Source organism: Dysidea avara, chromosome 7 (assembly GCF_963678975.1).
Source record: "Dysidea avara chromosome 7, odDysAvar1.4, whole genome shotgun sequence".
Lineage (NCBI taxonomy): Eukaryota > Metazoa > Porifera > Demospongiae > Dictyoceratida > Dysideidae > Dysidea > Dysidea avara.
In genome coordinates, this window is record NC_089278.1 from 15801582 (window position 1) to 15816199 (window position 14618).

Sequence of the window (14618 nt, forward strand, 5' to 3'; positions counted from 1 at the left end):
TATATAATTCATACATTTATTACATGTCAATTATTCCCTATGGATAACTTGTTTAATTTGCAGCTGATCTCTCTACTGGGTGACTTGAAATGTAGCTGAACTCTCTACAGGGTGAATTGCTTGTAGATCAACTCTCTACAGGAATCTCTCTACAGGGTGACTTGTTTCTAACTGAACTCTTTGCAGGGTTATCTGTTTGTAGTTGAACTCTCTACAGGGTGATTTGTTTGTAACTGAACTCTCTACAGGGTGATTTTGTTTGTAGCTGAATTCTCTACAAGGTGATTTGTTTCTAACTGATCCCTCTACAAGGTGACCTCTTCTAGCTGATCTCTCTACAGGGTGACTTGTTTGTAGCTGAACTATGTGATTTGTTTGTAGCTGAACTTTCTACTGGGTGATTTGTTTGCAGCTGAACTCTCTACATGATGGTTTATTTGTAGCTGAACTTTCTACAAGGTAACTTCTTCTAGCTGATCTCTCTACAGGGTGATCTGTTTGTGGCTGAACTCTCTACAAGGTGATCCTTCTAGCTGATCTCTCTGCAGGATGACTTGTTTCTAACTGAACTCTCTACAGGGTGATCTGTTCGTAGCTGAACTTTCTACTGGGTGATTTGTTTGCAGCTGAACTCTTTACATGATGGTTTGTTTGTAGCTGAACTCCCTACAAGGTAACTTTTTCTAGCTGATCTCTCTACAGGGTGATTTGTTTCTAGCTGAACTCTCTACAGGGTAATCTTTTCATAGTTGAACTCTCTACAGGATGATTTGTTTGCAGCTGAACTCTCTACATGATGGTTTCTTTGTAGCTGAACTCTCTACAAGGTAAGTTCTTCTAGCTGATCTTTCTACAGGGCGATGTGTTTGTAGCTGAATTCTCTACAGGGTAATTTGTTTGCAGCTGAACTCTCTACATGGTGGTTTCTTTATAGCTGAACTCTCTACAGGGTGATCTTTTCGTAGCTGAACTCTCTACATGATGGTTTCTTTGTAGCTGAGCTTTCTACAAGGTAACTTCTTCTAGCTGATCTTTCTACAGGGTGATTTGTTTGCAGCTGAACTCTGGTTTCTTTGTAACTGAACTCTCTACAAGGTGACTTCTTCTAGCTGATCTCTCTACAGGGTTATTTGTTTGCAGCTGAGTTCTCTACATGGTGGTTTCTTTGTAACTGAACTCTCTACAAGGTGACTTCTTCTTCTATAGCTGAATTCTCTACAGGGTGACTTGTTTCTAGGTGAACTCTCTATATATATTGGGTGACTTGCCTGTAGCTGAATTGTCTATCAGATTAACTGTTTGTAGCTGAATTCCCTACAGAATAACTTGCAATGTAATATAATTCAATAATGGAGTAAGTTATAAACGTAGCTGAATGCTCTATTATGGTGACTGTTCTATTAGAGTATCTCGATCTCGCATTTGCTACGCGTAATTGTGTTTCGAATCATAACTCAGTGGTTTGTGATCCGATTCTTCTGTACTACTGCAAGGACTTTCTATGATGACTATTCCAGCTACATACTGATTTTCAGCTTATTGCTCTAAGCAGTTTGCCTGGTATGCGTGTTTTTTAATTCATAAAAATCGATCGCGTAATTGTGACACAGGCTGGGTTTTGTGTCATATCTCCATGGTCTTTATCTCGATTCGTTTCAAACCACAAAAAGGCACTCCTACGATGGTTACTCCATTTACATAACAATTTTCAACTCATTCCTTCAAGGGGTTTACCCTGTAGGCGTGACAGACCTTCGACCTTATTTTATGCAAATAATCAGTCGTAACTCCGTGAATGTTAATCAGATTCCTACCAAAAGTTGGTACTAAGATCTGCCTTAATGAGCCCTTTAAGTGTGCCAAATTTCAGCCCGATTAGAGCACACATTCGTGTTTTATGGTGGATTTTGCGAAGTGTGTGAAATGAAGAAGTAGAAGAAGAAAAAAACGAAGAAATTAAAACAAAATTTTGTTCGCTCATATCTCAGAAATGGCTGGAGCGATTTTCTTCAAATTTGGTATGTAGACTCCCCTGACTGGCCGGCACGTCTATAGCAAATTTGGTTCCAATCAGATTAGGGATCACAGAGCTACATAGGTGTGAAAATTGTGTTTTCTTTCTTCCTGTTATTATACTCACAGTGTGGCGCGTCGGCTTCTTGGGCCGCACGACACACTACTGTGTGTCTTGATTTTTTAAAGGTGATTTTTGTCACATAAGATGTTTCTAGGATGATTTTTAAAGGTGGAATTTTAGGTGGCACGCGTCACTTTAGGGGGGATCCCTACGTACTGTTTGATAGAGTAAAATATGATTAGTGTGGCGAAACCCTTCCAGCTACAGGTATTTGTAACAAAAATTGTAGACTAATAGAGGCAACACAATTATAATTTGCCTACCTTGGCATTGAACTGATGGTGGTAACATGCCAATGCAAGAAATGTAGGGATTTTCCCACATAGCTATGCTGTAATAGCTACCATCATTCATCACGAACCATGGTAGTAGTTCATAGCAGAGATAGCCAATGTTGTTTTTTTTGCAAAAATTCTAATAGATCACTCACCTAAACACCACCATAGAAAGCTCCCCCAACCACAAAAGTACCATTAGAAGTTATTTTGAAAGAAATATAGGTACACTAGTAAATTTGACATCAAACAGATTACTTTTTAAAGAACTGTTCAATTTGTTCATATTTTTTCACCAATCTGCAGAAAAATAAGTTCACTTTTTGGGAATAAAAACTACATAGCCTTCCTTCCTATGTCATTCTCCATGCCCATGACCATTTATATGCATGCATGAATTGAATTTGCCATGGTGCACATATGTTTTAGGAATGCCAACGTGCATTTCTATTTTAACACAATGTAAATAACTTACCAGGTGTAGGAGTGTCTAAAATATCAGTAGTACTCGTGTTGTGGTGGTAGAAATCATCTGGCTTGTCAGTATCTGTGCAGGTAGATACACTATCAGCTTCTTCCAATTCCACTGGAATTGTGTCTTTCATCAAATGATCAGGAGCTACATTTTCGAAACAATACAACAATGTCTTTAAACAAGATGAATCAGCTCACAAACAAGTTATATATAGATTTTTCCAACAACAGCAAGGTGATACAGGAAGGCAATTGGTTAGACTGCATGTCATGGAATATATTATTATTACCTTATTCAACATTGATTATACTATCGCTCAGGCATTTTCTACTAGTCTGCAAAGCATGCCAGCCTACCCTGTAAATTGCATAATCCTGGGTGCCTGCCATTGTTACCAGAGGGAATTTCTGTGAATAACAATGCAACTGATCCCTGACAGTCCAAATATTCATATCCACTCCAGCCTCACACTTTCACTCTTTACATATGTGACTGCTTTAACCAGCCATATTAGATTGACAATACAAGCTCGCTATATGTGCATCCATGCACTACATATTTCTAAATTCTGGTTTCCACGTGCTTGCTTTATGGCCTAGAAAGCCTATGACTACTGATGTGGAGGTGGCATAGTAACCCACTAAAATGGTGCAAAATATAAGCAGCACCCTCAGATAGCAAAAATTTGTGGTGTGAATTTTATGTGCATAGTACAAGCCAGTGATGAGCTACAGCTACTCAAAAACTTGAAGCTGTAATTCTACAAACTGTAAAAATTGTGGGTACTGTATTTCCTTGGTTAAACACCGTACCTTCAGTAGTAGCCACACTTGGATGGTGCCACAATCGATTTGAAATAAGGGCTTAAACATAGTTTTCAACTAGTGTTGCACCGATATGCATTTTTTCACATTTACCAATACCGATTATTTGCCTATTCCTGTAACCGATATGCCAATATTTACCGCTATTCATCAATTCTTCAGAACAGGGGAGGAAGAGCAGAAAATCACCTAAAGTTTGTGTATAAATTTTGAAATGACAATGTTATCAATGTAATTAATTGTGTGGGTGGCCGACTTTTACAATGTTTTCTACAGTTTTGCCACTAACTCCTTTCACGGAAAAGGAAGCCAAGTAGTTATAAAACATCTAAGCCAGCTTATCAAACAATGTTTTTAGTGGGACTCCAAAGCCTTTATGAAGAGTGATCAACTAATTGCATGGGCGGCCGATAAATATACACAGCCTACTATAGCCTTGCAACCATACTTGTGCAAAAAAAAGCCAAAAGTTACAAAACAGTTACAGCAAACCACTTACTGCTACATTTACCACCTTCTTCACTTTCACCTGTTTATTGCTGTCATTAACGATTGATTGTGGGTTTCGGTTAATCAGCAAATTATTTCCGCTTCATAGCCGATACTGATACTTGTAAAATTAGCTAATATTGGCTGTTACCGATAATTCAACCGATTATCGGCGCAACACTATTTTCAACCACCAAGTAGTGGTAAAGTTTGAATAGTTGCCGTATCAATTTTTTGAACCAAGGAAATGAATGTCACAGCATTCAGCATAAAAAAATTATATGCTATAAGGAATAGGGATTGCCAAAAAAATCCACGAAAAGAAGGACTCGCTAGAGTAGATTCACAGGGAATGTGGTTTTCCTATTTCAACTCTCAGCCCAGAAATGATGTATCCCTGAGTTAAAGGGGGGCATGTCCCTTGTATATATGTACAAAAATTAAGAGCTAACTAGTAGCTTTGTTTAGTAAATTTTAGATTGAAAACATAATATACAAACTACTGTATAAATCAGTTGAGAAGATACTACTGTTTAATCATACAGTACGATAGTGTGTAAGCATGGCCCACGAAAAAAAACTTACCCTGATGACAATGAAGCAGTATTGGTTAGGTAAAACCAAACTTTCAGATTGACCAGAAACGCTTTCAACAAGTTGCTAATTAATTTTTTTTAAATTATTAAACAGAATTTTCTGACTGACTGACTGACTGCCTGATGCCTTCAGACAAGCGTAACTCGATAACGACTAAGGCTACGGCTTGGTTTTTTCACTGTTCGACATCACTTCGGCCTGAGAGGTGCCTTTTGGCATACCACACTACGCACAATGCATTCTTCATTGACTTACCAGTGTCCTCCTTTGTGTCCATTTCATCTTGGCTGACAGTGAAAGGTGTCGATTTGGCGGTAGCACGTGATAGCTTCCCTGACTTCGTAATGGAAATCATTTGTATTTTTGATAGTGGCTACTTTGATTGCAGAGGTGCTTTTCAAACAGTTCTTGATTTGTAATGCTGTGTAACGGGTTGAATATACCGTATAGAGGGAAACTTTGGCGGGGGTAAACTTTGGCGAATAGCAAGCTAAATCGCATTTGGCGAAATAAACTTTGGCGAATTCAAGCTCAATCTGTAGCTATGAAGATGCTAATCTCAGGCGCTACGAGTAATTGGTGGGTTAAATTTTGGCAAATTTGTAGCGAATCGCCAAATTCGCCAAAGTTTCTCCCCACCAAAGTTTCCCTCTATATGGCAGCTGACAATGAAGCATAATGGATACTTCACTTTTCAGACAATAATTGGTAGCTAGGGTGCGCGACATTGTTTCTTTTGATGCGGTATGCGTGGATTCACCAGTCATAATAATTTTATTTTACAGGAAAAAAACAACAAGTACGCAAAAATATTGGAATTTCAACTAGAGTAGGGACCATAGCACATCAATATCAATAGCACATTAGGGATATAACACTTCTTATTGTTTTACTGTGATTTAATCCATTAACGGCGGTAGCCGCCATATGGTGGCATGGCATTATAAATCACGTAGGAAATAAAATCTAGCTTCGCTATAAACTGTTTAGTGCGTGTAATAGTGAGATGCGCCAGTGCTAAAGCGGACACGCCCATAGGGGTCCCATTTCTGGGATAACCAGATCCTTCCCGGACTACTGCACGTTTGTTATGTAATAGTGCAAAGTGTAACCTTTCATAATAGGCGAATTAAATTGTTCTTTGAGTTGAAAACAAGTTGTTAATAACAAAGAAAGTGTTATACATCAATGGAGACAGGTAAAGTCAATAGTCGGCTGCTTTATCCCAGACGTGGCATGGTGGTCACGAGTACAGATACGCATGCGCAACAGCAAAAATGGGACAAATCACGGCTGTGGAATGGATCGCACTGTAAGTAAACTGTATAGAATAGTTCTTTGGAGTGTAAGGCACCTTTGTAGATAGTTAGTTGGGATCCCGTTGTTTGCTTGGGCTGGTTTTTACCAATGTTTAGACTTTGCCGAGTAATAACTTCATTGCGGTTAGTATTATGTAAATAAAAACAACACAATTGAGTTCTGTATTTCATAGCGAGTATTTAGAAGTATGGTTACTAAGTAGTTCTGTGTATGCATACGATAAGGGTAATATGATGCAATTCGGTGATTCGGATAGTAGTCACCAGGAATTCAGCTGGCAATGGGATAATTATTAATATCATGCAGCTTGTTTCAATACTTTTTATCGATGTGCTATAGTCCCTACTCTAGTTGAAAATTCCATTTTTTTTGGGCACTTGTTCATTTGAGTTGCGCTTACTTAGCAACAAAATAAAGTGGTAATTACAAAATACATATAATTACAATTAATTAAACATTACAAACTGGTGTATGCATTGCTACAAAACAACTTATCATGCAGTACGATAGTACATGAAAGTTTGGGGTTTTCTTGCCAAAAAAATCACCCAAAACAATACCTTCATGATGCCTTGGCAATATTGGTTATATGTAACCAAGCCCAAAATTGCCTTCAGTGTGGCCCAAAATGCTTCCAAAAAGATGCTATGAAATTTTAAATTTAGTGGAATTTTTTTGCTGACTGACTGATGCCTTCAGGCAAGCGTAACTCGATAATGCTAAGGCTACGGGCTTGTTTTTTTCTTACTGCTTGACATCACTACAGCCCAACAGGTGCCTTTTGGCATACCATAGAATGTATAATGCATGCTTCATGGACTTACCCGTGTCCTTTTCTTTGTGTCCCATTTATTTTTGCTGACAGCACAAAGGTGTTGATTTGTGGTAGTGCCACATGATGGCTTCCCTATGTTTGTAATGTGAGTTTTCTATTGTGACTAGATTTTTTGTAGGGGTCCTTCTCATAGTGTTGAAGTGATAGTTGGGACATGCAATGAGACAAAAACAATAAACCTGGTGTTATTCTTTCTCCCAATATGGTATGCGTGGGTTCACTGTCATAAGAAAACAAACAAGTAGAAGGACAAATGCTAATTAAATGTCCACTAGCATATCTTCAGGTGTAGGCAACATCCCTAGTTTCACTACTTTTAATTTCTTTGTGTGATCCCTAATCGAACTTAAATTCCTTCTACTTGTATACAGGGGGTGTATATACAGTTACTTTTGGCTTTCCTGGCACCATTCTTTCTTTTAATGTGGTATGCGCTGGTTCATTTGTCATAATTATGTTTAACAAGTTGATGTTGTGCTACTTCTAAAAACCAGGCGCCATGCAGCTAGCTAACTCATCTGGAATAACTATAGACAGTATGAATTAACCAACTATGTATTACTACTTTACAATATGGTAGTTTGGGTTGTGCAATAATATAATTAGCTATTTCTCGTAATTCATGAAATATTCGTAATTCATTCAATTACGTTGCTATGCACTGCTAAGGAAGCGTTTGTTAAATAAACCGCTTTTACCAACATATTACGCACAAAACTATCTTCTAAACTGTTTTATAGTGTGACTAACGTGTTTTTTCCCACAAATTCTCTCGACAAAGCCTCAAAGCTGCTCTTCATTTTCGTTCGCGTACGTAAGGGATACGCCCCCTTTCAACTCAAAGCGATAGGCTATTCCTGGCAGTGTACGAGGCCTACACCGTTGTTTTTCAGTTGCTAAATGCCTGAAAACCTCAAGGGGAAGGTAATCTGAGGAAAGTCACCAAACCCGTATTTCAGTCCGCTGAAAAGAAACCACCTCAGAGCAAAGTTCACCTGTGCAGAAGTTTAATACAGACTTCATTTCACTTTTACTTCTTACGTAAAAGCTGCTTTCACCGTTATTAAACAATTTTGCTCACGTGGGTGCGTACGGACAAACATAGGTACATAGGTACATAGGTAGATAGATAGGTACACACACACACTTTTACGGAAACAACTACAGTAAACAAGTAGAAGGAAAATTAAGAATTTTAAGTTGGATTAGGGATAAAAAAAAAAGTAGTGAAACAATGGAATAGCTAAAAAGTGGTAAACAAGGAAGGTTGCCTATACCTGTAGATATACTATACTAGTGGACATTTAATCCCTAATTCAGTCATGGTTATAGACTGAAGTTTAGGGAATTGATGTCCACTAGTATATCTGCAGGTATAGGTAACCTTCCTTGTTTCACCCCTATTAGCTATTCCCTCGTTTCACTATTTTTTTCTTTGATCTCTAATCCAATTTGAAATTCCTAATTAATCACATAATGGAAAGGGAAGTGGCCATTACACTTCGTTTTCAGCTGTGCTCTGCCTGTTACACAGCATTACAAATGAAGAACAGCGCAAGAAGTGTCTCTGCAGTCAATCCAGTCGCCACAGAAATACAGGCAATAAGCATAATAGCTAACACAGGGAAGCTGCATTGTGCTACCGCGAATGACACCTTGCATTGTCACCGAAAAGAACTGAAACACAAAGAAGGACAAAGGCAAGTCCATGATGCGTGTATTGTACATACTGTGATTGGCAAAAGGCACATCTCAGGATGAAGTAATGTCAAACAATGAAGAAATCAAGCCCGTAGCCTTATCCATTGTCAAGTTAGGCTTGGCTGGAGGCATCAGTTAGTTAGTCAGTCAGTCAGCATAAAATTATGTTAAATAGAAAAATCCACAGAAACTATTTTTGTAAGGGTTTGGGGTTTTTCTGAAGACATTTTTGGCTTGGCTGTGACTAACCAATGCTGCCAAGCTGTCATGAAAGGAAATTGAGGATGGTTTTAGGGTGATATGTTTGGCTGGAAAAGCCCATCCAGTTCATGATCCCATGCAGTACTACCGTACTGTATGATAAGGCATTTGGTAGGCTGAATGAATGCTTAGCAAGGATATCAAATTATCAGCTTAGTGAGCAACTGCTTTTTAGAATTAACACAACATCAACTTGAATGTTTCATAGAATTCAATAATGGGGTGGCAAGTACAGCAAAGAAACTGTAAGTGCATGCATACTTTGCATGCAATGGTCATTACATTAAAACAATATTATGCATCCTATCCATACACACCTCTTACCATTTAGTAAATGTAGTTTGTGTTCATTATTTTCACGACATAAAATAGCTATGTTGGTAGTATCAGGAACTACTGCAGAAGTTATCACCTCCACAATTGATGGATAAACAATCAAGGGGTTCAGTGAACCAGAGTTGAAACAATATAAGTATGAAACTTCAACAACATTTCCATTTATAGCTCCTTTAATCATGATAGTAACTACATCATCATCAAGTAGGGAAAGGAAACACTTCTTTATATTAAAATTTTCTAAACACCATGAATATTTTGGTGCAAGTGAAGAACAACGGTTCTGTTCCAAAGGACTAAGATCTATCTGGTACACAAACAAATGTGTTTTTGAAAGCAAACTAAAATATATATTGTTAGCATTAACAACACAAGATTGAATTTGGTAATGGGCTTCTACACCCTGTAGATGTGGCAATAATAACATTGCAGACTTCCAGTTGGTGCCAACATCTTTCTCTGGAGAAAACTGATAAATAAGAAAGGACGCTTGAAGTACTGTGATTGCCACTACTCTATCCTTCCCAAAAATTGCATAATGAGCACAAACACTATTTTTAAAATTCAGATCAAGGAAAGAGAATTTAGATGATTTAACAAACTGCCATGACCTTGTTTTGACAATTAAAGAGTACAAAGCAACCTCATCAGAGTCACATCCAAAGACTGTTAAGTTTCCAAAACAATGTAGAATAGTTGAGCAAACATTTTTACCAATATTACCAATAGCTGTTTTCTCTTCCCATTTCTTATCATTGAAGTTATAACTGTCTGTGACTACTTTCGATGGTCCATCCTCACTGGATAATTGATATATAAAATGAACTTTATAATTTAAAAATAGTGGGTTAAATTGCAAATCTCTGCGAGAGAAGACCACTTCAGTGGGATTCATTCTTCGTGGAAGGCGTTGTTCACTATTTAAAGGACTATTTTCAATATTCTGATGCAACACCTGCAAAAAAAATGCTTAGTATAGTTACTAGAATAGAAGTTCAGTAAGTAAACAAGTTGATGCTATTCTACTTTTAAAAACTAGGAACCATGCAGCTAGCTATAGCCTCTGAATAGTGTATAAATTAATGTTACATATGCTATTCCTTTATAACAATAATACATACAAAATTATCAATCAATGTAGTGGCTATCCGACTTATACAAGCTATTCGTCCAGCTCTAATTCACTCAAGTATCAAACGCACTAGTTGCATGAAAGTAAGTTTTTAATGAGTTTGAGGCAAGCTAGGGTTAGACGAGCACAGAAAGCGTCCCAGCAACCCTAGCTCGCCCTGAACTCACCAAAAAAATTACCTTCCATACAGACAGTGAAGGACATAATTATGCTTAATAGGCAAACTTAAGGTTAGCGTTAGGGTCGGATTCAGCTTTGATTTCTTTTCACCTGGTCTTCTTACTATATACAGGTTACTTATTGAATCACATTTATAAGATAGAAAAGTAAGAGAGCTGGGTAGCTAGCAGTGATGGCACAGTTGGTAACACAATGGCAATTCACACCAGTGGTCCAGGTTCAAGCTCTGAAAGTTTTACATTTTCCTTTTTTTTCGTTTTGCCAACCTTTTTTGTCAAATTTTTATTATTATATACGGAACTGGATGAATAGCCCCTTCCATTAAATAAAAGTTATTGTTTATTCGAATAGCGCTTCCTTAGCAGTGCATAGCAATGTAATTAGAGAATTACAAATAATTTACTAATTACAAAATACAGAATTACTAAACAGTATATTATGCACAGAAGTATCTTCTCAACTGATCTTTAGTTTGTCTATTGTGCTTTTCCCCATAATTTCCTCATAAATTCTCTTGACAAAGCCACAAGGCTGCCCTACATTTTTGTTTGTGCAAGTATTAGACACGCCCCCTTTCAATTCGAAGGTATAGGCTATCCCTGGTAGTCTATGAGGACAGCATCATTGTTTTTCAGTTGTTAAACACCTGTAAACCCAAAGGGAAGGTAGTTCACAAAGTCAAAGAGAGTCGCCACACCCATATTTCAGACTGTCAAAAAGAAACCACCTCAGAGCAAAGTTTACCTGTGTGGATTAATACAGACTTCACTTAGCTTTTACTTCTTACGTGCTTTTTACCATTTAACGGCTTTGCTCACACAGGTGTGTACGGACAAACATAGATAGGTAGATAGGTACCGTATATGACAGTATTAAAGCCGGGCTCAAATACACGCAGGGGCTCAAATATACGCCGGGTACAGCAAGGGGACTGTCATAATAAACGCCGGGGCTCATTTAAACGCCGGGGTGCTAATGATATGCACTGAAAGGGGTTCTAAACTTGTGTCAGCTGCTAACTATACAGTGATGTCTCGTCACCAGTCTTGTGATGTCTTGTTCGACTATGCCTTCTCTTCTGGTGATGGCCATAGCGTATTTATCGTGGTCATTGTCATCTTTCCGCCCGACTTCCAATGTTTCACCCAGCAGAGGAGTCCAAATGGGTTTATGTACGTGATGGGCTATGGATTTCGTATTTCGTAGGTACTTGTACTGGCACCTGTCATTCTCAACGAGTGGCTAGTAAGAAATAAACCCCCGGGTCCAAATTAACGCCGGTCTCGTTTAAACGCCGGGTCAAAAATGATTTATAGGAAATAAACGCCCGGGCTTCTATACGGTCATATACGGTACATACACTTCTTGGAAAACAATTTCGGCTGGCTGTGGGTGTGCGCCTAATTTTAAAAAAAAAATTAAAATTTATAGTACATAAACTCTAGCTTGCAGTGTTTTCAAATTATGTCTTGGTAATATCTACATCATCCAAGGAATGGGTTACCGAAGTTTTAGACCATTATGTGTGCACTGATCTAGTCAGCAAGCATTGCTACTTTTTATTCCAAGATTCTCCTTGTAAACTTTGCAATGCCTAGCAAAACAAATTAACTGTACAACCTAATCCTAAGAATAATAAGAAATGCGGTTGAGATTACATCATAAATAAAATAATCAATGAATTAATGCACAAGGAAACTACAAGGCCTACAAACATGCACTAACTGGGAATAAAGTATACAGAAAAATTAGGAATTTAAAGTTCGATTAGAGATCATAGAAAAAAAGCAGGGAAACAAGGGAGGTCGCCTACACCTGCAGATATACTAGTGAACATTTAACACCTAATTCAGTCTATACCCAAGACCAAGACTGAATTGGGGATTAAATGTTCACTAGTATATCTGCAGGTGTAGGTGACCTCCCTTGTCTCCCTACTTTTTTCTCTGTGATCCCTAATGGTACTTAAAATTCCTATTTTTTCCTTATACTTGTTGTTTACTTTTTTTGTAACATTATTATGACTGGTGAACCCACGCATACCGCATAGAAAGCAAGGATGTTTGCATCTGAACACGTGCCCCAGATATCTATCAAATATTGCTTCGAAACTACAGCGGCCATTACACTTCGCTTTCAGCTATGTTCAGCCGTTCACAGCGTTACAAATGTAAAACAGTAGAAGAAGTGCATCCACTGATTCGCATGCTCCAACTATCAAAAACTGTCAATTACTGTCTCAAAAGTGCGATGGCGATGGCCATTACACTTTGCTTTCAGCTATGTTCAGCCCTGTTACACAGTGTTAAAAACAAAGAACAGTATTAGAATCGTGCAGTATTGGATGATTCCCAATACAAACGTGTTGTAGGGAAACCATGAATTGCGCTACCGCAAATCAACACCTTGAGCTGTCAGCAGAAAAAAATGGGACTCAAAGGAGACAAAGGTAAGTCCATGATGCATGCATTGTACATACAGTGGACCCTCGCAAATCCGACCCTCTCTAATCCGGATGCTCGGATAATCCGAACGGGTCATAAAATCTAATTAACGCCCAGCAATAAACACGTGTTTAGCGAGGTTAATAAGTTGAGGATGTGGCTAAAGAAAAGCAAAAACATTTGACCTTGTCAATTGAACAAAAGTTTACTATATTGAAAAAGATTACTGGAGGAACGAGTTTAAGCAACTTTACTAAAGAATATGGTATTGGTAAATCAACTGTAGGTGACATTAAAAAGAATGAAGATAAGCTAAAGTGAAGAAGTGACTAGACTTATGGACAAATGTTTCACTTGGTATGAATGTCAAGATGAGTGCACTGCCCCATCACTTTCAGTAATGCTAAGCAACTTACTCTTGACTTTTTTAGATTCATTCAACTTAACTCCAAAAACGTATACACTGTACTGTAAAACTTGATGTATGTGAAAACCTCTTATATACTTATTTAGCCGATAAAAATAAAACACAGTGTTAATTGATGATTTGCAAATCCGAACATTTCAGTAATCTGAACAGCCTATGGTCTCAGGGGAGGTCGGATTTGTGAGGGTCCACTGTACTGCGGTATGCCAAAGGGCATGTCTTGAGATGAAGCGACATCAACAGTGAAAAGCTCAGGCTCATAGCTTTAGCCATTATTAAGTTACACTTGCCTGAAGGCATCAGGCAGGCAAGCAGGCAGGCAGGCAGGCAGGCAGGCAGGCAGGCAGGCAGGCAGGCAGGCAGGCAGGCAGGCAGGCAGGCAGGCAGGCAGGCAGGCAGGCAGGCAGGCAGGCAGGCAGGCAGGCAGGCAGGCAGGCAGGCAGGCAGGCAGGCAGGCAGGCAGGCAGGCAGGCAGGCAGGCAGGCAGGCAGTAGAAAATTCCACTGAATTAAAAATAAATAAAATTTGTAGCAATTTATTGGTAGCCTTTAGGATTGTACCGAAGGCACTTTTGGGCTTGGTTATATCTAACCAATACTTCAAGGAGCCAGGATGGTATTCTGAAGCTGGTTTTTGGGTGATTTTTAATTGGCTATAAAAACCCAAATCTCCATGATCCCTAATATATAGTACTGCTGTACTGTATGATGATCATTACTCACAAACGTAAAATAATGCATTTTCATGCTGGTGGTTGAAGGTGCATGCAGTTTTCTTATTCAAATCTGGCATGTGTGCTAGGTATCTACTGACTGCGTGGCTCATAGTGAGCACTTAACCTTCATGGTTAGTGTGTTTCCAACTTGTGTCATAATTTTCACAGTTTTCAGATGCTATGAGCCTCGGATGCCAACCATTTTAAGTGAGGATGTTACGTCTTTGCTTGACAAGGCCCTTAACTATCAGAGCTTGGTAATCAAGCCTCTTAATGATCAGCCACAATCAGCTACAGTTTAGAAAACAAGACATCGCATTGAACACCACACCCCTTAATCTATCACATAGCTCAGCAGCAAGATCAACGTCCTCTAATACAGCAATTACATCTACACATACTACAACAAAAAAAAGTTAATAAACTAGTACTATTAATTTATAAAATGAAGTAGGGTTCTAGGTAGTGAA

At 38.4% G+C, this 14618-nt stretch overlaps 2 protein-coding genes across 2 annotated transcripts in view; one reads left to right on the plus strand and one right to left on the minus strand.

Moving 5' to 3' along the window:
- The window catches only part of LOC136261916 (tRNA (guanine-N(7)-)-methyltransferase non-catalytic subunit WDR4-like), a 69696-nt gene that overhangs the window by 29590 nt on the left and 25488 nt on the right, over positions 1-14618 (plus strand). The gene's annotated exons all lie outside the window — the stretch shown is intronic.
- The window catches only part of LOC136260952 (uncharacterized), a 34645-nt gene that overhangs the window by 17313 nt on the left and 2714 nt on the right, over positions 1-14618 (minus strand). Inside the window, exons 2-3 of the mRNA XM_066054875.1 lie at positions 9239-10205; positions 2888-3031 (exon numbers count right to left, since the gene is read on the minus strand). Of these exons, the coding sequence (XP_065910947.1) occupies positions 2888-3031; positions 9239-10205 (1111 nt within the window). The remainder of the gene's footprint in view (positions 1-2887; positions 3032-9238; positions 10206-14618) is intronic.